This window comes from Salmo salar, chromosome 16 (genome assembly GCF_965601325.2).
Source record: "Salmo salar chromosome 16, fSalSal1, whole genome shotgun sequence".
Taxonomy (NCBI): domain Eukaryota; kingdom Metazoa; phylum Chordata; class Actinopteri; order Salmoniformes; family Salmonidae; genus Salmo; species Salmo salar.
The window spans coordinates 78,806,838-78,831,332 of record NC_138306.1 but is presented as its reverse complement, the minus strand read 5'-3'; the positions used below and the strand labels follow the sequence as shown (position 1 = coordinate 78,831,332).

Genomic DNA, 24,495 nt, shown 5'->3' with positions numbered 1-24,495 from the left:
TTTCACATTCTTAAAATAAAGTGGTGATCCTAACTGAACTAAGACAGGGAATTTTTACCAGGATTAAATGTCAGGAATTGTGAAAAACAGAGTTTAAATGTATTTGGCTAAGGTGTATGTAAACTTCCAACTTCAACTGTATATGTAAATTACAGGTATCGAAATATATGTTTAAACCTGATATGTACAGATTTATATATATGTACAAAAATATATGGGCATATTACAAAATTTGCCATTTTCATATACTTCTACATAGAGGTTTATACACTGATTATACAAAACATTAAGAACACCTGCTTTTTCCATGACCAGGTGAATCCAAGTGAAAACTATGATCGGTTATTGATGTCACACAATCCACTTCAATCAGTGCAAAACGCCACTTTGGAAACCTAATGCTAAGGTAGCAGAGGTCAATGAGACTCGACATTATCATCGGGGTAGAAGAAGTTGTGAGTGTGTATTTTACACATACATTTCACAAATAATGTAAATATATTTTATTTATTTATATATTTGATAAATACATCTTCCCAATATATTTAAATGTATCAGGTATATATTTAACCCCCCACCCCCTCCCCCCGTAGTGGGGCGGATCGAGTGACCCTAATTATAGCAGGTAGCGGGGCGTTGGGCAGGCGTGGATTACAGAGAGATCATCCCGCCTCAAGTCTGGGCACATAAACACACCTTTATTTAGCTAGCTAAGTCAGTTAAGAACAAATTCTTATTTACAATGACGGCCTACCAAAAGGCCTCCTGCGGGGACGGGGGCTGGGATTAAAAACAAACAAACAAACAAATAAATAAATAAATAAATATATATAAATAAATATATAAATAATATATAAATATATATATATATATATATGACAAAAAAACACATCACGACAAGAGAGACAACACTACATAGAGAGACCTAAGACAACAACATAGCAAGGCAGCAACACATGACAACACAGCATGGTAGCAACACAACATGACAACAACACGGTAGAAACACAACATGGTAGCAACACAACATGGTAGCAGAACAAAATATGGTACAAACATTATTGTGCACAGCCAACAGCTCAAAGGGCAAGAAGGTAGAGACAACAATACATCACGCAAAGCAGCAAGCACAGAGGCTTAATAACGGCAACACGAGCACTGCAACAGCTAGCCCCACTCCAACAGCTAGCACTGCAGCAGTTAGCACAGGCTAGGCTAGGTTAGGTTAGGCTAGCCCCACTGCAGCAGCCATCACAGGCTAGGCTTGACCCACTCCAACAGCCAAAGAGCATATATGCGTGAAGGCTAGGCTAGCCCGACTCCAACAGCTAGCAGGGCCAAATTAGCAGCAAAGCTAATAGCCATAGCCACGTCTTGCTCAACAGTGGTACATGTTAAGGACAAAGCATAGATATGGTTCACATATCTGTCGAGCCATTTCTCTTTTTTTTGGCTTTCATGACTCCTACTCAGCAGAATGAATCCAGTGATATTTTATAATCCCATGTGGGTATTTTGTATAGGCCTGGTGTTTACTGAGAAGGAAGGGACCTTTGCAATATAGCCTAGTTGGCCTCTTCACATATGAGCCTTTCAACTGTGAGGATTGCCTGATAACATAACTGGTCTACATTCCTAGCATCAATGTGTTCTGTATTATTTTTTTAACCTTTATTTTACCGGGTATGTTGACTGAGAACACATTCTCATTTACAGCAATGACCTGGGGAATAGTTACAAGAGAAAGGAGGCAGGATGAATGAGCCAATTGGAAGCTGGGGATGATTAGATAGTCATGATGGTATGAGGGTCAGATTGGGAATTTATCCAGGACACCAGGGTTACCACCCCTACTCTTACGATAAGTGCCATGGGATCTTTAGAGACCACAGAGTCAGGACACCCATTTAACGTCCCATCCGAAAGACGGCACCCTACACAGGGAAATGTCCCCAATCACTGCTCTGGGGCACTTCTGAGGATATTTTTTTAGACCAGAGGAAAGTGTGCCTCCTACTGGCCCTCCAAAACCACTTCCAGCAGCATAAGATCTCCCATCCAGGGACCGACTAGGACCAACCCTGCTTAGCTTCAGAGGCAAGCCAGCAGTGGGATGCAGGGTGTATGGTATGCAGGGTGTATAGTATGGAGGTCTAGCTGAATTTCCACCATTTCTTCTCTCCTCTTCCATACTGCAGCGCCATTTCTTGTTTTACATGTTTCCTTCCCCTTTCCCCAGTAGGGGGCATAAAGCTCCAAGCTAAAGTCTGAAAAATGGAACTTGAAGTTTTTGACATCAAGTGGACTAATTGGATCATAGTATGCTTAACTTATTCTAGTATTCTTAGATTCTTAGAAAGGGCCAGGTGTTCTTAGTTCAGTGGTTGGCACACAGTGCCATTACATTCATTGTCCCATATCGTACGATTCCGGAAGCATCAAAATACTGAGGATATCTATAGATAGGCTATCATTGTAAGATTGAACGTGGGCGGAGAGAGGCATAACCTGCGTTTATGGGAGAAATAGACCAGAGAAGCGGATATGGGACTCTTTCAAGGGGAGACAACAGACAAGACCGTGAAGGGTTACAAGGTGGTGTCACTCCTCTCCAATAGATGAACGGTCAGAAAGAGTCAACCAGAAACACTGAGAGATTAGAAAACCCTACAAAGAGGGATTTTCAACCTCCGCAAACGGATAGTTGTGTGTACTTCAGTTGGCGTGACGATGAGAAGGAATCAACTGACTTGTTGTGAGGTCACTTGGGGTCGTAAGGTCGTAGTGTTAGGTATCTTTTTATTTCGGATTTTAGTATTATTATTATTTTTTTTAAACTGCACTGTCGGTTAGGGGCTCATAAGTAAGCATTTCACTGTAAGGTGAAATACTGTTGTATTTGACGAATGTGACTAATAAAATTTGATTTGATTTGATCTCTCAGACAGGTCAGGGTGAGTCAGGCCTAGACATTGACAGTTACAGGACGTGGTGAAAGGAGGAATCACCATTAAGAGGGATCTAGGCTGTAACAGACACACTGACAACCTGATGACCAGCCTAATGGACCCTATTACCCATTTCTGCGTTCTTGTCAGTCCTTTGTCAGAGACACTGATCTAAGGTCAGCTTTACATTTCTTTCCCTTATGGTGAAAGTAAGAATTGGGGAAAAGTCACTAACCCTAAATCAGTGTTTACAGGTGACTTCTGCCCAGAACTGCCAGAGAGGATAGGCTCATTGGGAGAAGGGTCATGATGCCTGCATAGTGCCTTTAAGAATGATGTTCTTACTCAGTGCTGCTGTGGCGCTTGTGTGCAGGATAAAGGACAAAGTCCCAAAAGTTACAAATTGCTGCCATCTGCAGGTTATCCTGTAAAAAGCATCACCAGAATGTACAGCTTCAGGCCAATTCCTTTTTTAAACGTTTCAGTTATTTAGCAGACGCTCTTATCCAGAGCGACTTACTGTAATTTGGCATTTTTGTACTGGTCCCCCGTGGGAGTCGAACCCACAGCCCTAAAGTTTCAAACGCCATCCTCTACCCACTGTTCCACAGGAGACCCTATGGAGTGAGTACTCTTCTTCCTGCATAGGAAAACAGTTTAGAGGACGCTACAACTCAAGTTTATGCTGTAGGCTGTCCTACAGTATGTCAGACATTTGAGAGTAACATTTACCATAGAGATTTATGATAGGCGATCATTTCCATTGCTGGCTCAACATAGCCTAGTGACATCTCTATAGCTATATGAGATGGCGCCAACAGATATGGCAGCTCTGCTTCTAGCTCCTAAGAAACTTTGCAATATTGTAAAACAAATGTTGTGTTATCTCTTACATTATTAGCCCAGAAAGTTTTTTGTTAGATTTCTAATTCCATTATTTTACAGTGCATTCTCAAAGTATTCAGACCACTTAACTTTTTTCAACATGTTGTTACTTTACAGCTGTATTCTAAAATGTATTAAATTATTTATTTTTCCCTTATCAATCAACACACAATACCCCATAATCACAAAGCGAAAACAGGTTTTTAGATTTTTTTTGCAAATTTATAACAAAAAACATAACTACCTTATTTACATAAGTATTCAGACCCTTTGCTATGAGACTCGAAACTGAGCTCAGGTGTATCCTGTTTCCATTGAGCATCCTTGAGATGTTTCTACAACTTGATTGGAGTCCACCTGTGGTAAAGTCAATGAATTGGACATGATTTGGAAAGGCACACACCTGTCTATATAAAGGTCCCACAGTTGACAATGCTTATCAGAGCAAAAACCAAGCCATGAGATCGAAGGAATTGTCCGTAGAGCTCCGAGACAGGATTGTGTTGAGGCACAGATCTGGGGAAGGCTACCAAAACATTTCTGCAGCATTGAAGGTCCCCAAGAACACAGTGGCCTTAAATGGAAGAAGTTTGGAACCACCAAGACTCTTCCTAGAGCTGGCCGGCTAGCAAAACTGAGAAATCGGGGGAGAAGGGCCTTGGTCATGGTGACCAAGAACACGATGGACAGAGCTCTAGAGTTCCTCTGTGGAGATGGGAGAACCTTCCAGAAGGACAACCATCTCTGCAGCACTCTACCAATCAGGCCTGATTGGTAGAGTGGCCAGACAGAAGCCACTCCTCAGTAAAAGGCACATAACAGCCCACTAAGAGTTTGCCAAAAAGTACATAAAGACTCTCAGAAACAAGATGCTCTGGTCTGATGAAACCAAGATTGGTATTTTTGTATTTTATTAGGATCACCATTAGCTGTTTCAAAAGCAGCAGCTACTCTTCCTGGGGTCCACACAAAACATGAAACATGACATAATACAGAACATTAATAGACAACAGCTCAAGGACAGAACTACACACAAACTATCTAGGACAAATAGTGGAGAGGATGGTGTCGTGAGGTGTTGCTTTATCTGTTTTTGTAAACCAGGTTTGCTGTTTATTTGAGCAATATGAGATGGAACGGAGTTCCATGCAAAAATGGCTCTATATAATACTGTATACTTTCTTTAATTTGTTCTGGATTTGGGGACTGTGAAAATAACCCTGGTGCCATGTCTGGAGGGGTAAGTGTGTGTCTCAGAGCTGTGTGTAAGTTGACTATGCAAACAATTTGGGATTTTCAACACATTAATGTTTCTTATTAAAAGAAGAAGTGATGCAGTGTCTCTACTGAACTCTTAGCCAAGAGTGACTAGCATGCACAGTATTTATATGAGCCCTCTGATTACAATGAAGAGCAAGACGTGATGCTTTGTTCTGGGCCAGCTAAAGCTTAATTCGGTCTTTCCTTGCAGCACTCGACCACACAACTGGACAATAATCAAGATAAGACAAAACTAGAGCCTGCAGAACTTACTTTTTGGAGTGTGTTGTCAAAAACGCAGACCTCTCCCCATCTTTACAACCATTGAATCCATATGTTTTGACCATGACAGTTTACAATCTAAGGTAACTCCAAGTAATTTAGTCTCCTCAACTTGTTCAACAGCCACACCATTCATTAACAGGTTCAGCTGAGGGAATGATTAGTACCATATACAATGCTTTTAGTTATTACCTCTCCCCATCTTTTCAACCATTGAATCCATATGTTTTGACCATGACAGTTTACAATCTAAGGTAACGCCAAGTAATTTAGTCTCCTCAACTTGTTCAACAGCCACACCATTCATTAACAGGTTCAGCTGAGGGAATGATTAGTGCCAAATACAATGCTTTTAGTTTTAGAGATGTTCAGGACGGGTTTATTACTGGCCACCCATTCCAAAACAGACTGCAACTCTTTGTTAATGGTTTCAGTGACTTAATTAGCTGTGGTTGCTGATGTGTATATGGTTGAGTCATCAACATACATGGATACACATGCTTTGTTTAATGCCAGTGGCAGGTCATTGGTAAAAATAGAAAAGAGTAGAGGGCCTAGGGAGCTGCCCTGCAGTACACCACACTTTACATGTTTGACATTAGAGAAGCTTCCATTAAAGAAAACACTGAGTTCTGTTAGATAGATAGCTCAGAATCCACAATATGGCAGAGGTTGAAAAGCCATGACACATACGTTTTTTCAACAACTGGTTATGGTCAATAATATCAAAGGCTGCACTGAAATCTAACAGTACAGCTCCCACAATCTTCTAATTATCAATTTCTTTCAACCAATCATCATTTGTGTCAGTGCAGTACATGTTGAGTGCCCTTCTCTATAAGCATGCTGAAAGTCTGTTGTTAATTTGTTTACAGAGAAATAGCATTGTATTTGGTCAAACACAATTTTTTCCAACAGTTTGCTAAGAGCTAGCAGCAAGCTTATAGGTCTGCTGTTAGAACCAGTAAAGGCCGCTTTACCACTCTCGGATAGCGGAATTACTTTGGCTTCCCTCCAGACCCGAGGACAAAGACTTTACACTAGGCTCAGATTAAAGATATGACAGATAGGAGTGGCTATGGAGTCAGCTACCATCCTCAGTAGCTTTCCATCTAAGTTTAATGCCAGGTGGTTTGTCATTATTGATCGATAACAATAATTTTTCCACCTCTCCCACACCAACTTTACAAAATTCAACCTGCAATGCTTTTCTTTCATTATTTGTTTTTTTTATGCATGAGTACAATGGCTCACTGTTCGTTGTTGGCATTTCCTGCATAAGTTTGCCCACTTTGCCAATGAAGTAATCATTAAAATAATTGGCAACATCAAATGGTTTTGTGATGAATAAGCCATGATTCAATAAAAGATGGAGTTGAATTTGTCTTTCTGCCCATAATGTCATTTAAAGTACTCAAGTTTTTTTCCCATCATTCTTTATATCATTGATCTTGGCTTCTTCTTTTTGAGTTTAGTCACATAGTTTCTCAATTTGCAGTAAGTCAGCCAGTCAGATGTACAGCCAGACTTATTAGCCACTCATTTTGCCCCATCTCTTTCAACCATGCAGTTTTTCAATTCCTCATCAATCCATGGAGCCTTAACAGTTCTAGCAGTCAGTTTCTTAACAGGTGCATGTTTAACAATAATTGGAAGAAGCAATTTCATAAATTCATCAAATGCAGTGTCTGGATGCTCCTTATTAATCACATCAGACCAACAAATATTTTTAACATCATCCACAAGAGTCACAGCAAAATATTTTGTATAATCTCTTATACATTATTTTAGGCCCAGCTGTTGGAACTTTGGCTTTCCTGGATATAGCCACTATATTGTGATTACTGTATCCAATGGGTACAGTAATCAACATATTAATAAACATGTGATTGATACATGTGGATAATCTTGGTACTGTAGTGTTTGTAAATATTCTGGTAGGTTGATTAATAACAAGAACCAGATTACAGGCACTGGTTACAGTGAGAAGCTTCCTCTTGAGCAGACAGCTTGATGAAAACTAGTCAATATTCAGGTCCCCAAGAAAGCAGACCTCTCTGTTTACATCCCATACACTATCAAGCATTTCACACATATTATTTAGATACTGACTGTTAGCAGTTGGTGGCCTATAGCAACACCCCAAAAGAAAAGGCTTTAGATGTGCCAAGTGAACCTGCAACCACAACACTTCAATAACATTTCACATTTACATTTTAGTCATTTAGCAGACGCTCTTATCCAGAGCGACTTACAGTAGTGAATGCATACATTTCATACATTTTTTTTCTTCTTTTTTTTGTGCTAACAAAATAACACTCTACACAAGATCTTCTCCAAGCAATACAGGGATATGACTCTGAATATATACAGCAACACCTCCCCCATAAGCATTTCTGTCTCTTCTATAGATGTTATATCCTTGTATTGCTACTGCTGTATCATCAAATGAATTATCTAAGTGAGTATCAGAAATGGCTAATATATGAATGTTATCTGATGTTAGCAAATTATTGATTTCATTAAACTTATTTCTAAGGCTGCATATATTCATATGGGCTATTTTCATCTCTTTCCTGGGTAGCATATTAGAGATAGACATATGGAAAAAGCAAACAAAGCAAGAGAAAAAAAGATATATTCAGCAGTCCATTAATCAATTGGTGTGTGTGTGTGTGCTGCAGGGTTGAAGCTACAAACACATAGGCTTGAACTCTTTGGCCTGAATGCCAAGGTTAACCTTCCAACAAGACATCGACCGTAAGCACACAGCCAAGACAACGCAGGAGTGGCTTTGGGACAAGTCTCTGAATGTCCTTGAGTGGCCAGAACCCGGACTTGAACCCAATCGAACATCTCCGGAGAGACATGAAAATTGCTGTGCAGCGACGCTCCCCATCCAACCTAACAGAGCTTGAGAAGATCTGCTGAGAAGAATGGGAGAAACTCCCCAAATACAGGTGTGCCAAGCTTGTAGCGTCTTACCCAAGAAGACTCGAGGCTGTAATCGCAGCCAAAGGAGCTTCAACAAAGACCTGAGTAAAAGGTCTGAATAATTATGTAATAGTTTTTTAATTTTGAATAAATTTGCAAAACAATCTAAAAAACAGTTTTTGCTTCATCATTATGGGGTATTGTTTGTAGATTGATTAGGATTTTTTATTTTTTTTAATCTTTAAAATAAGGCTGTAACGTAACAAAATGTGGTGATAGTCGAGGAGTCTGAATACTTTCCGAATGCACTATTCTTTTAGACCTGTGTGTATTGTTATTAATTGTTAGATATTACTGCACTGCTGGAGCTAGGAACACAAGCATTTCGCTACACCTGTAATAACATTTTCAAAAAATGTGTATGTGACCAATAAAATTAGATTTGATAGCATAGAACATGTCCCAGGTGAGGTTTCATGTACAGGACAGCAACAAGTGCAGTGTAAGTATGGGGTCTTGACCATACTATCTATGGAGGTAGGAATGGAGGGTACCAGGCTGGCTGCACCAGTAAAGTTCATCATGATGTGTCTTCTGCCCCGGGACGGGGGGCCCATGTGGTGATAGAACATCCCAGGTATTCACACCCAACCCGGTGAGTCTTGTCTGCGACCGCCAACCGCTGTGTTGATATGCCAGTGCTCCGGGCGGGTGGAAGTGGATATTTCCATGAGAATGCACCACGCTTTCATAGCCTGCTGGTCCCAGATAATACTGCATGTGCTTCAGCCAAATATTGTAATATAGCCTGGTCCCAGATATATACAGTGTGCTTCAGCCAAGTCCTCTGCTCTGACTACTGTTGTCATGTTTGGCATCACCATGAACGAACATAACAGAGAGGATCTATACAGATCTGGGACCAGGCTCTTTGTACCGTATTCCTTAAGAAGAGACCCAACATTAATGTCCATGACCTGAAAACATACTGTGTCTGTCTCCCCATCTCTCTACAAAAACACATCCATGGAAAATCCAGGAACATCTGTCTGTGTCAGTACTCCTGAGGGTTTGGCAGCTTCCTCCCTGGGCTCTGGTGTCAGGGTGTGAAACCAGGGGGTGGTGGGTGTCACTAACTGACACCTCTCATCATAATCACCTGCATAAATTAAAAGGTACAGTGTGTTGCTAAAGATGATATTGCGGTTTGTCCCCATTGCCAACTAATGAAACAAGAGAGTCAGTATCAAATATACTGTATGGAAGAGCACACTCACAGAGATAGACAGATTCATGAATACCAAAGCTCAAAAGTACAGTACAAGGCAATAAGTTTATACTTTATAGACTGAAAATTAGAGTAGAGCAGTACACAGACAGACAGACAGACAGACAGACAGACAGACAGACAGACAGACAGACAGACAGACAGACAGACAGACAGACAGACAGACAGACAGACAGACAGACAGACAGACAGACAGACAGACAGACAGACAGACAGACAGACAGACAGACAGACAGACAGACAGACAGACAGACAGACAGACAGACAGACAGACAGACAGACAGACAGACAGACAGACAGACAGACAGACAGACAGACAGACAGACAGACAGACAGACAGACAGACAGACAGACAGACAGACAGACAGACAGACAGACAGACAGACAGACAGACAGACAGACAGACAGACAGACAGACAGACAGACAGACAGACAGACAGACAGACAGACAGACAGACAGACAGACAGACAGACCAACCCTAGGTGCTTTTGCATTCCTGGTCGGTCATAAAAAGTGGGATTGGAGTTTGGCATCTGGCCCAGACCATGAGATCATGTGATATAATCCCCATGGCAACCACTACACCTCAACATAAGCAGACAGACTGACACACGCACGCACACATGCATGGACGTCTTTCCAGACAGACCCCTCAAGCCAAACCTGGCAGGACCTCTGTGTAGAGACAGGATCTGTCTTTCCTCTCCTCCCAGGGGGACAAAGCCCTTTGTCCCTCTGTCAACAGCTTGTGTCATGCTACTTGAGCGAGGCCTGAGACTCTGAACAGATTCCTCTATTTATTTTGGCCGCTGCGTGGGAGTTCGACGAGGAGGAGGAGGTTTGGATGTTTGCATCCAGCACAGGGTTGTGTTGTATTTTCATGTGTCTTGTAATTCATCATCAGGTTTCACCCCTCGTCCTCTCTCTTTCTGGGGACCCTTGGGACTGTGTTGCACTCATGCACGTGTCATGTCATATGTCACTGTGTGTCTACTCTGTACTCTGGGGCTCATGAAGTTGGGATCATTCTTGGTATGAGTTGTAGCCATGCTGGCTTGAAGGTTATGTTTTAATTCAATGAGCTATTCTGTAGGTGTGGTGACAGAAATTAGAATGTAGTGACGCAATATACTTAAAGTTAAAGTCCACTCATGACAATCTCAAGAGGCACTCCTGCAAATTAAAACATTTAAAAGTCAACACTTGGTTATCTCTAGATAACTAAAGTTGATTCGATTGCATCACTTGGAGCACTGTGGCTACCACTGTGGCTTAGTATTTACACTCCCTGCTATAGACCCACACGACAGCAACGGAAATATAGGTCTACAACAACATCATATATAGAGGCGTTTTAGAATGGCATACTTTATGGCCGTACTAAAACATCCTGTTCACATGACCCGCTCCTGAACATCTCTCTGGTCAGTTTGGAGGAATTACAGCCATGTGTCCCCAGCAATTGATTTATCTCAGAGTTGTGGAATTCTCAAATGAGTTCTCTGTTGTAGCAGGAAACTCAGGGAACGGTTTTATTGCCCGGCGCCCCATCCACCTCAGAGTCTGAACTGTGATCGCTGCCCGTAACCAAGGAGATCACCCTGCTGTTTGTAAACAATTCATTTTCTAGGGGCTGGCGCTGGATGGAAAAGCCTGTAGGCCTTTCCCACTTTCAGTTCACAGTATTTGGAGAGAAAAGTAGCCCTTATTCGCTACTAACACGCTAATAACCACACATGCATAAACACTTACTGATATTAACACTAACTTTAACATAATAACAAGTGTAGATAGTAGGCATGTTGGAATTCAGGATGAGAATATCCAGATGATTAAGAAACTCCATAGGCACAGCTATAAACAGTTTGGAGGTCGTACTCCGAGCATGACTGTGGTATGAGAGTCCCAGGCCAAGGTGCTGGTGTGAAATACTTTAGGAGAGTGAAAAGGTGAATCATGGAGTAGAGTATAAAGCATCATGGATGATTGATGATGGTCAAATACAGAAGGACAGTAAGGTGGCATCAAGGCTACGCCTCGGCTGCTAACTTTACTGTATCACTAGGTTACGTGTCGGCTGCTAACTGTACTGTATCACTAAGTTACGCATCGGCTGCTAACTGTACTATATCACTAAGTTACACATCAGCTGCTAACTGTACTGTATCACTAGGTTACACATCAGCTGCTAACTGTACTGTATCACTAAGTTACACATCAGCTGCTAACTGTACTGTATCACTAAGTTACGCATCAGCTGCTAACTGTACTGTATCACTAGGTTACGCATCGGCTGCTAACTGTACTGTATCACTAGGTTACACATCGGCTGCTAACTGTACTGTATCACTAGGTTACGCATCAGCTGCTAACTGTATCACTAACTTACACATCAGCTGCTAACTGTACTGTATCACTAGGTTACGCATCAGCTGCTAACTGTACTGTATCACTAGGTTACGCATCAGCTGCTAACTGTACTGTATCACTAGGTTACGTGTCGGCTGCTAACTGTACTGTATCACTAAGTTACACATCAGCTGCTAACTGTACTGTATCACTAAGTTACACATCAGCTGCTAACTGTACTGTATCACTAAGTTAAGCATCAGCTGCTAACTGTACTGTATCACTAGGTTACACATCAGCTGCTAACTGTACTGTATCACTAGGTTACGCATCAGCTGCTAACTGTACTGTATCACTAGGTTACGCATCAGCTGCTAACTGTACTGTATCACTAAATTACGCATCAGCTGCTAACTGTACTGTATCACTAAATTACGCATCGGCTGCTAACTGTACTGTATCACTAGGTTACACATCAGCTGCTAACTGTACTGTATCACTAAGTTACGCATCAGCTGCTAACTGTACTGTATCACTGAGTTACACATCAGCTGCTAACTGTACTGTATCACTAAATTACACATCAGCTGCTAACTGTACTGTATCACTAAGTTACGCATCGGCTGCTAACTGTACTGTATCACTAAGTTACACATCGGCTGCTAACTGTACTGTATCACTAGGTTACGCATCAGCTGCTAACTGTACTGTATCACTAGGTTACGCATCGGCTGCTAACTGTACTGTATCACTAGGTTACGCATCAGCTGCTAACTGTACTGTATCACTAGGTTACGCATCAGCTGCTAACTGTACTGTATCACTAGGTTACGCATCAGCTGCTAACTGTACTGTATCACTAGGTTACACATCAGCTGCTAACTGTACTGTATCGCTAGGTTACACATCGGCTGCTAACGGTACTGTATCACTAAGTACCACATCAGCTGCTAACTGTACTGTATCACTAGGTTACGCATCGGCTGCTAACTGTACTGTATCACTAAGTTACACATCAGCTGCTAACTGTACTGTATCACTAAGTTACGCATCAGCTGCTAACTGTACTGTATCACTAGGTTACGCATCGGCTGCTAACTGTACTGTATCACTAAGTTACACATCAGCTGCTAACTGTATCACTAACTTACACATCAGCTGCTAACTGTACTGTATCACTAAGTTACGCATCAGCTGCTAACTGTACTGTATCACTAGGTTACACATCAGCTGCTAACTGTACTGTATCACTAGGTTAGCATCGGCTGCTAACTGTACTGTATCACTAGGTTACACATCAGCTGCTAACTGTACTGTATCACTAGGTTACACATCGGCTGCTAACTGTACTCTATCACTAAGTTACACATCAGCTGCTAACTGTACTGTATCACTAGGTTACACATCGGCTGCTAACTGTACTTTATCACTAAGTTACGCATCGGCTGCTAACTGTACTGTATCACTAAGTTACACATCAGCTGCTAACTGTACTGTATCACTAGGTTACACATCGGCTGCTAACTGTACTGTATCACTAAGTTACGCATCGGCTGCTAACTGTACTGTATCACTAAGTTACGCATCAGCTGCTAACTGTACTGTATCACTAGGTTACACATCAGCTGCTAACTGTACTGTATCACTAAGTTACGCATCAGCTGCTAACTGTATCACTAACTTACACATCAGGTGCTAACTGTACTGTATCACTAGGTTACACATCAGCTGCTAACTGTACTGTATCACTAAGTTACGCATCAGCTGCTAACTGTACTGTATCACTAGGTTACACATCAGCTGCTAACTGTACTGTATCACTAAGTTACGCATCAGCTGCTAACTGTATCACTAACTTACACATCAGCTGCTAACTGTACTGTATCACTAGGTTACGCATCAGCTGCTCACTGTACTGTATCACTAGGTTACACATCAGCTGCTAACTGTACTGTATCACTAAGTTACACATCAGCTGCTAACTGTACTGTATCACTAGGTTACACATCAGCTGCTAACTGTACTGTATCACTAGGTTACGCATCAGCTGCTAACTGTACTGTATCACTAGGTTACACATCAGCTGCTAACTGTACTGTATTACTAGGTTCCGCACCAGCTGCTAACTGTACTGTGTCACACTACGAGAACACAACATACACACACCGGTATCTGTGTCTGTGTTTGTCTGTGTCAGTGCATAGGTCAAGTCAGAGAGGATAGGCAGGGATGAATCTCCCATTGTCTCATTGTGATAAACAACAATACAATGTGAAGCAGAGAATACTAACAGTCTTTACAAACTGAGGACGGGAATCTGTTACCTCTGGCATTTAGGCTGGAGGGAAAACATCCAGTACCAAATGAGAGATAGCTCTCGTAAATCATTGCACAATAAGTCATCTACGATTACATAGTTGAACAACTGACGTGAATGATCATTTATCCACCCCTGCCTGCATTCATGCTTCTTACACAATGAGTCTGAAAGAAAGGGAGAAGAGAAGAGTAATCTGATCTGGTTTTACGTCGCAGTGACTTTCTAGTGCTCTCTCTTTCCTTGATTTACAGTACATTGTGTTGTCGCATACCATACTGTCTGTCCTATTCTGTGACCTCTCTAGTTCTTGATCATGTCCCCTGAGAGAAATGCTATAGCCTACACTATGGAAATGAAACATTGGAATGTGCAATTAAAGCGTACAAATGCAAGTGCTGAAATGGCGTGATAAAAGTGATGTAACTCTGTGTGTTGGATATGTCATAGTGTCCATCAGCTGACATCCCTAGATCAGGGGTGTTAAACTCATTCCATGGAGGGCCTAGTGTCTGCTGGTTTTTGGTTTTCCCTTTCAATTAAGACCTAGACAACCAGGTGAAGGGAGTTACTTATTAAATAGTGACCTTAATTCATCAATCATATACAAGGGAGGAGCGAAAACACGCAGACACTCGGTCCTCTGTGGAATGAGTTAGACAACTGTGTTTTAGAGATTTCAGGATGAGTTGACTGTGGTGTGTTATCTAAACAGAGGGATTAGAGACTAGCCTATATGACCAGATATCTAAACAGAGGGATTAGAGACTAGCCATGGATATCGAAACAGATGGATTAGAGGGTAACCTATAGCTCCAGATATCTAAACAGAGGGATTAGAGGGTAATCTATAGCTCCGGATATCTAAAAATAAGGATTAGAGGGTAATCTATAGCTCCAGATATCTAAACAGAGGGATTAGAGGGTAGCCTATAGCTAAATATCTAAACAGAGGGATTAGAGGGTAGCCTATTGCTACCAGATATCTAAACGGAGGGATTAGAGAGGTAGCCTACTGCTCCAGATATCTAAACGGATGGATTAGAGGGTAACCTACAGCTCCAGATATCTAAACAGAGGGATTAGAGGGTAACCTATAGCCAGATATCTAAACAGAGGGATTAGAGGGTAACCTATAGCCAGATATCTAAACAGAGGGATTAGAGGGTAACCTATAGCCAGATATCTAAACAGAGGGATTAGAGGGTAACCTATAGCCAGATATCTAAACAGAGGGATTAGAGGGTAACCTATAGCTAGATATCTAATCAGAGGGATTAGAGGGTAACCTATAGCCAGATATCTAAACAGAGGGATTAGAGGGTAACCTATAGCCAGATATCTAAACAGATGGATTAGAGGGTAACCTATAGCTAGATATCTAAACAGAGGGATTAGAGGGTAACCTATAGCCAGATATCTAAACAGAGGGATTAGAGGGTAACCTATAGCCAGATATCTAAACAGAGGGATTAGAGGGTAACCTATAGCTAGATATCTAAACAGAGGGATTAGAGGGTAACCTATAGCCAGATATCTAAACAGAGGGATTAGAGGGTAACCTATAGCTAGATATCTAATCAGAGGGATTAGAGGTTAGCCTATAGCTAGATATCTAAACAGAAGGATTAGAGGGTAACCTATAGCCAGATATCTAAACAGAGGGATTAGAGGGTAACCTATAGCTAGATATCTAAACAGAGGGATTAGAGGGTAACCTATAGCCAGATATCTAAACAGAGGGATTAGAGGGTAACCTATAGCCAGATATCTAAACAGATGGATTAGAGGGTAACCTATAGCTAGATATCTAAACAGAGGGATTAGAGGCTAGCCTATTGCACCAGATATCTAAACAGAAGGATTAGAGGGTAACCTATAGCCAGATATCTAAACAGATGGATTAGAGGGTAACCTATAGCTAGATATCTAAACAGAGGGATTAGAGGTTAGCCTATAGCTAGATATCTAAACAGAGGGATTAGAGTCTAGCCTATAGCTACAATGTAATTTATTTCAATAAAACACAAAATATGTTGCTGTAGTTTGTTCATAAATCATAAAGGTACTGTATACTAGCTGAAGTGTACATAAAACTATAATATTTATTACGTACAAACACAGTGTTTTGTGAACATGTCTCATTACCGTAACACTTTTTCAAATTCCTGAAAAAATCTCCCATCAATTTTTCAATAAAGTTTTATTCCCCCACGATGCATCATCTAGAGGAGTAGTCCTTAGTTAAGTAAATGTTTTTCATTTATATGCCTTCAGGATGAGGTTCTTATTCTCAAACAACCCTTTATTTATATATTTTTTGGACTTTGAAAACTGTTGCGGTAATGAGAGTTTTGTGTAAATTGTTATAAAATACATCATGTCTGATCCAAAAGAACTAATAATTATTATGAAATAGGTAAATACAGATCAAGAGGAAATCTCAGTGATCTAAGAGGAAATGTTCTATTTGTCTTTGTGTGCACCTAGGTATGTGCATTGCATATGTGTGTGTGCATACTATGTGTGTGTGTGTTTGTATGTTTGTGCAAGGGAAAAAGAGGAGTGTGTTAAAAGCACACCTGCATTCTCTCCTTTCGACCTCTCTGTTTAACAGCCTCCCCACTCCTTCATTCCGCCATCCCTCCAATCCTCCTCCCCACGCACGTAAAGTGAAGTCATCACCATAACCCTATCTGTATACCGGAACAGAAAATACTCCTTTTAAAGACCATGCACTGACTTCTGGTAATAAATAAGTTAATGGTAAATACAATGCAGTATATAGAATGTGAAGAGTTGGCTTGAAATACAATATCAGTCTGCGTTACTCAAACAAGTGTTTCAGATGGTGTGGGTCCATGTGGGACAGGTCCCACGGTCAGGGTCTGGAGAGCAGAGAGGTTTCATGGGAGGATGGGTTTTGTCTGCCAGGACTGCTGTGTGTGTCGCGCATAATCGTCAAGATTTAATCGTTACCAAGTGATATGTACAGTTGAAGTCGGAAGTTTACATACACCTTAGACAAATATATTTAAACTCAGTTTTTCACAATTCCTGACATTTAATCCTAGTATAAATTCCTTGTCTTAGGTCAGTTAGGATCAACACTTTATTTTAAGAATGTGAAATGTCAGAATAATAGTAGAAAGAATTATTTATTTCAGCTTTTATTTCTTTCATCACATTCCCAGTGGGTCAGAAGTTTACATACACTCAATTAGTATTTGGTAGCATTGCCTTTAATGTGTTTAACTTGGGTCAAATGTTTCGGGTAGCCTTCCACAAGCTTCCCACAATAAGTTGGGTGAATTTTGGCCCATTCCTCCTGACAGAGCTGGTGTAACTGAGTCAGGTTTGTAGGCCTCCTTGCTCGCACACGCTTTTTCAGTTCTACCCACAAATATTCTATAGGATTGAGGTCAGGGCTTTGTGATGGCCACTCCAATACCTTGACTTTGTTGTCCTTAAGCCATTTTGCCACAACTTTGGAAGTATGCTTGGGGTCATTGTAGAAATTTGTGGAGTGGTTGAAAAACGAGACTCCAACCTAAGTGTATGTAAACTTCCGACTTCAACTGTATGTAAGAGCAGACTACAGTCTGAATTACAAGCAGCAGCTTCTGTCCTGAGAGAGAGAGAACTATTACTTTGGATGATTAAGCACGTCAGAGAGAGCGTGAGAGGCAGGCAAGGCATCAATGTAAAGGTCAGGCGCCTTTGACAAACTTTGTTTCCATTCAGTAAGATAGAGGCTGAGTCTAGTTCTGCCAGGTCTGTGACCTCATCAAGCCGAGGGCACAGTGCAGCCTTATAAACCCAACCTCACATCCCCCCAAACTCACAGCACTCTTTCCTAGGTCATTACTCTGGTAATAATCACATCAGGATGTCATGATACTTGTCAAACGATTTTCTACTCTATTTTAGACAAAGTTTGTGTTGAGGAATGATGACTGTGTTATGTTACAGGTATGTTACAGATATGTTACAGGTCTTTCAGGCAAGCTTTGTGTACTGGCTATAGAGGTAGTATCTACCTACCTGTACTAGTTAGTACCGTGTGTGTGTGTGTGTGTGTGTGTGTGTGTGTGTGTGTGTGTGTGTGTGTGTGTGTGTGTGACTGATATTACTTAAAATGCAAAGTATAGGCCTATAGACATGCACAAGCATGAGTCCATGTTGCGTGCATATGGTAATGTCCTCTCTGCCAAAAGCAATAGCTAATCCTCTACAAACAGTATGAAGTGCTGTTTATCATTACATCACCTTTTGGCTGTGATCCTGCTCCTATTGTGGACCTGTAGAAGACTGAGACAATGAGATGTGAAAGGGCCTGAGCCGGTTTGACACAATGACTGTTTGCTTCCCAAATTGTAACCTATTCCCTATGCATTATACTACTTTTGACTGGGGCCTATTGGGCTCTGGTCAAAGGTAGTGCACTATGTTTTTAGTACGGGGCCGTTTGGGACTCACACTGTGTGATGTTCAGCTGGCCAGATTAGTAGGAAAACAAATCATGATTAAATGTAATCTCTCTGGGCAGATTCACACACGTTACAAACTCTTTCATTCATAGTGTCACAGAGTATGAATGTCAAACTAGTCTGGTCAGTTTACTACATGTATGGGGAGAAGACTGTCATGGCATTGTGCTTTCTTCAGTGTTCCCACTGGCCACAGACGTCAGTTCAACATCTAGATTTGATTTACATTGGGTTGAGTTGTCAACTAATGTGAGTTAAGCAAAACATTTCACCATATCATTGGATTTAGATTGAAAGGTGGGTAAAAAAAAATTGAAATACCCTGACGTTGATTACTTTTTGCAAATCCAATCAGTTTTCCATGTTGATTCAACATCATTGCATAGACATTTTTGGTTGAAATGACATGGAAGCAACATTGATTCAACCAGTTTTGCCCATTGGGTTTACTGTAGTGTATCAGTATTTCATAACAATCACCTTCCTTATACAATTGTAGGTGAGTTGACTTTAAAGGTACATTCTGGGGATTGGGAATCTGTTCAGTGGTCATTTCCAGGTTACAGATTGTATCGTTATGAACTCTCCCCAGGATTATACTTGACGTGAAGATGTTGTTTGCTGTTCAGAACACTATGCAGGAGGGAATGTTCTGGTAAAATAATACCACTGTCGTGCACCTCATCATCATTAGCAGTAGAGGAGGCCATGCAAGGTCTCTTAACTCATATGGTGACTAACTAATTGTGTTCTGGCAGATTCCTCTTCACAACTTGGCCAAGCTGACAGACAGCAAAACAAAGTGTGCTCATCGACAAACTATGTTTGTGGTTTCGTACCTAGCGTACACAGCAACATTAAAAACCATGCTCATAGTTCATACATAGACTACACATCAACATTAAAAACCATGTTCATAGTTCATACATAGACTACACATCAACATTAAAAGCCATGCTCATAGTTCATACATAGACTACATCAGCAACATTAAAAATCATGCTCATAGTTCATACATAGACTACGTCAGCAACAGTAAAAACCATGCTCATAGTTCATACATAGACTACACATCAACATTAAAAACCATGCTCATAGTTCATATATAGACTACATCAGCAACATTAAAATCCATGCTCATAGTTCTTTCATAGCGTACACATCAACATTAAAAACCATGTTCATAGTTCATACATAGACTACACATCAACAGTAAAAACCATGCTCATACAGTGCCTTGCGAAAGTATTCGGCCCCCTTGAACTTTGACCTTTTGCCACATTTCAGGCTTCAAACATAAAGGTATAAAACTGTATTTTTTTGTGAAGAATCAACAACAAGTGGGACACAATTATGAAGTGGAACGAAATGTATTGGATATTTCAGACTTTTTTAACAAGTAAAAAACTGAAAAATTGGCCGTGCAAAATTATTCAGCCCCTTTACTTTCAGTGCAGCAAACTCTCTCCAGAAGTTCAGTGAGGATCTCTGAATGATCCAATGTTGACCTAAATGAGTAATGATGATAAATAGAATCCACCTGTGTGTAATCAAGTCTCCGTATAAATGCACCTGCTCTGTGATAGTCTCAGAGGTCCGTTTAAAGTGCAGAGAGCATCATGAAGAACAAGGAACACACCAGGCAGGTCCGAGATACTGTTGTGGAGAAGTTTAAAGTCGGATTTGGATACAAAAAGATTTCCCAAGCTTTAAACATCCCAAGGAGCACTGTGCAAGCGATAATATTGAAATGGAAGGAGTATCAGACCACTGCAAATCTACGAAGACCCGGCTGTCCCTCTAAACTTTCAGCTCATACAAGGAGAAGACTGATCAGAGATGCAGCCAAGAGGCCCATGATCACTCTGGATGAACTGCAGAGATCTACAGCTGAGGTGGGAGACTCTGTCCATAGGACAACAATCAGTCGTATACTGCACAAATCTGGCCTTTACGGAAGAGTGGCAAGAAGAAAGCCATTTCTTAAAGATATCCATAAAAAGTGTCGTTTAACGTTTGCCACTAGCCACCTGGGAGACACACCAAACATGTGGAAGAAGGTGCTCTGGTCAGATGAAACCAAAATCGAACTTTTTGGCAACAATGCAAAACGTTATGTTTGGCGTAAAAGCAACACAGCTCATCACCCTGAACACATCATTCCCACTGTCAAACATGGTGGTGGCAGCATCATGGTTTGGGCCTGCTTTTCTTCAGCAGGGGCAGGGAAGATGGTTAAAATTGATGGGAAGATGGATGGCGCCAAATACAGGACCATTCTGGAAGAAAACCTGATGGAGTCTGCAAAAGACCTGAGACTGGGACGGAGATTTGTCTTCCAACAAGACAATGATCCAAAACATAAAGCAAAATCTACAATGGAATGGTTCACAAATAAACATATCCAGGTGTTAGAATGGCCAAGTCAAAGTCCAGACCTGAATCCAATCGAGAATCTGTGGAAAGAACTGAAAACTGCTGTTCACAAACGCTCTCCATACAACCTCACTGAGCTCGAGCTGTTTTGCAAGGAGGAATGGGCAAAAATTTCAGTCTCTCGATGTGCAAAACTGACAGAGACATACCCCAAGCGACTTACAGCTGTAATCGCAGCAAAAGGTGGCGCTACAAAGTATTAACTTAAGGGGGCTGAATAATTTTGCACGGCCAATTTTTCAGTTTTTTATTTGTTAAAAAAGTTTGAAATATCCAATAAATTTCGTTCCACTTCATGATTGTGTCCCACTTGTTGTTGATTCTTCACACAAAAATACAGGTTTATATCTTTATGTTTGAAGCCTGAAATGTGGCAAAAGGTCGAAAAGTTCAAGGGGGCCGAATACTTTCGCAAGGCACTGTAGTTCATACATAGACTACACATCAACATTAAAAACCATGCTCATAGTTCATACATAGACTACATCAGCAGTTACATAACTGGTGTTTTTGTTTTGTGCTCTTCTGAGAAGTTCAGAGATAATTCCAAAAACATCATCATCTCAAACCTTGCTTTAATTTGGCTTGCTTGAATAACTGGTACTTTCCAGCAAAAGTCTCTCTTTGCACATTCTTGTTAGTTTTTGTTTACTTTATTGTTGGACTATGACATGATCTGGAGGGAGTGAAATGGGTGAGAGCTTCCAAAGGAAACTAGGCTCAAAAAATAAAGTGTTACCAATGTTTCTCTAAAAGTAGTGTACAAAGCCAGTATAGATGTGCCAAAGGGAGTGATCCAGCCTAGGATTGGAACCCTAGATGTTCCCAGTGAGAAGTATAGTTCTCTCGCAGTATAGGTTTCCCAGCACTCCTACGTTCAACCATTACAGTCATGGAACAGGACAGCCGGTGTGACTGTCAAACCCAACACTGACCAGTAGCGTTGGCCCTCGGCAATGTTTACTCTCAAAACACACAGCTTTGTCAGGGAAGTGAGCGTACAACAGCCAGAGTTGATATGGAGACATGCCAGATGCTCCACTCCAGCCAGCTCTATTTCAGTCTCACACAAACACACACAGCACAGCAGAGAACACTGGGGCATATCTGAGCTCTCAGGACAGTCAATCAAAGAGATTGTTAGATATTATTATACACTCACTGAGCACTCTGCAATCGTCAGGTTTGGCACTTTGGCAGTACACACTTAGAAAAAAGGGTTCTTCGGCTGTCCCCATAGGAGAACCCTTTTTGGTTCCAGGTAGAACCCTTTTTGGTTCCATGTAGAACTCTCTGTGGAAATGGTTCTTCATGAAACCCAAAAGGGTTCTACCTGGAACCAAAAAGGGTTCTTCAAAGGGTTCTCCTATGGGGACAGCCAAAGACAGTGACCCGGGTTGAACTCTTTAGAGGTGTTGCGTAACCAGCTCCTTGTCGACCTGGATCCCAGCTGTGCCCTTTGTCTGTTTGAACAGCTCAAATGTTGCAAGACTAACTGTGAGTAATAGCTGCAATCCATTAGGGCCAAACAGGGCCTGATTGCTTTAGTGTCTACTGTGGCACAGTTTACTCATCAACAGAACCCTGATGAAGGTTTACGGAATTACACGCTATCCTCCTGGGACTAGTGCATTGTGATGGTGTAAGCAAACACTCACTAACGGATATGTCTGCTCTCGCCTGGAGCCCAGATCTCTGAGTTTAGATCTGTTCAAGCAGACTGCTGCTTGCGGCGATGACATCATCCCCAAATCATTCCATGCCTTGCATGTGTACATATGCAGTCATACAGCTATCCCTCTTACTCATAAACTGTCAGCCAGGCCAGGCCACTAATACAACTGGTGATGTAATGAATGATTCAAGGCAATTTTCTTTTCATCCTCAGATCAAACACACAGAAAAGAGATTGGCCTATGTCTATTCAGGATTTGTATTCACAATCATTTCTTCATTAAGGTGAACGTTTACCTTTCCCGGTACTATATAACGCAGAAAACGATAAATGACACAGTGAATGGAGCTTAAGACTGTCGGGCCATTCATGGCTTCATCATTGTCATGAGTCAGTAATTTAACCAAACCACAGTCTTATACAATGATACAGAGCCTGGACGACTGAGCTTCGGGGCTGAATAAAACAGATCACTCCCTTCACACAGCTCTCACCCGCCTCAACCCACAAACCCTTTACCCCACGGCTACACCCAACCCCACCCCAACCCACCTATCAATCTCCTCCCACTATGTTCCTTCCTGTTCCCCCTCCAGGTAAAAAAACCATGCGTTCCCGTAGCAACAGCCTAGAGGACACAGCAAAGGCCAAGCTGGCTCAGCAACAGGCACGATCACAGCGGCGGGCCACAGAACGTGAGGAGCCCCAGGGCAGGGGTGCAGGACGGGCTAGGCTCAGGGAGCCCCCCGATGACACAGGCACAAACACAGGCACTGTCCAGAGGAAGGAAAAGGAGGGCAGCGGTAGCAGTGGGAGTGGCAGTGCCAGCAGTAACAGTCGGAGGGAGAAGGCAGCAGGCGGGAAGGCCAGGGACCTCTCCCGAGACGACCTTCTGTTCCTGCTCTCCATGCTGGAGGGAGAATTGCAGGTGAGGAGAGACTGTGGGACTGGCCAGGGTTTGGCTGGTCCTGGGTTGTTTGGTGAGGAGAGACTCGGAGACTGGGCAAGGGTTTGGCTGTTTCGGGGTTATCTGGTGAGGAGAGGCAGATCACTTGGCTTCTTGGTAATACTAAACCATGGGTAGTCTAGCTTCTTGGTCATAATAAACAGTTGTATTCATTTATTTAACCTTTATTTAACTAGGAAAGTCAGTTAAAACCTCTCTGGGTTATGTGGGACGCTAGCGTCCCACCTGCGGGACACACTATTCAACAGCCAGTGAAATAGCAGGGCGCCAAATTCAAAACAACTAAAATCTCATAATTCAAATTTCTCAAACATACAACTATTATATCCCATTTTAAAGATACACTTATCGTTAATCCAACCACATTGTCCGATTTCAAAAAGGCTTTACGGCGAAAGCATAACATTAGATTATGTTAGGACAGCACCTAGACAAGAAAAACCACACAGCCATTTTCCAAGCAAGGAGAGGCATCACAAAAACCAGAAATACAGCTAAAATTAATCACTAACCTTTGATGATCTTCAACAGATGGCACTCATAGGACTTCATGTTACACACTACATGTATGTTTTGCTCGATAAAGTTCATATTTATATCCAAAAACCCCATTTTACATTGGCGTGTAATGTTCAGAAATGTTTTGCCTCCCAAAACTTACGG

The 24,495-nt window shown here is 41.6% G+C and overlaps 2 protein-coding genes across 5 annotated transcripts in view; one reads left to right on the top strand and one right to left on the bottom strand.

The window, feature by feature from the left end:
• Nucleotides 1-24,495, bottom strand: part of LOC106574607 (uncharacterized) — a 104,000-nt gene that overhangs the window by 30,155 nt on the left and 49,350 nt on the right. The gene's annotated exons all lie outside the window — the stretch shown is intronic.
• The window catches only part of LOC106574771 (filamin A-interacting protein 1-like), an 82,816-nt gene that overhangs the window by 13,837 nt on the left and 44,484 nt on the right, over nt 1-24,495 (top strand). Inside the window, exon 2 of the mRNA XM_082963008.1 lies at nt 23,462-23,793. Within this exon, the coding sequence (XP_082819134.1) occupies nt 23,473-23,793 (321 nt within the window). The 5' untranslated portion in view covers nt 23,462-23,472. The remainder of the gene's footprint in view (nt 1-23,461; nt 23,794-24,495) is intronic.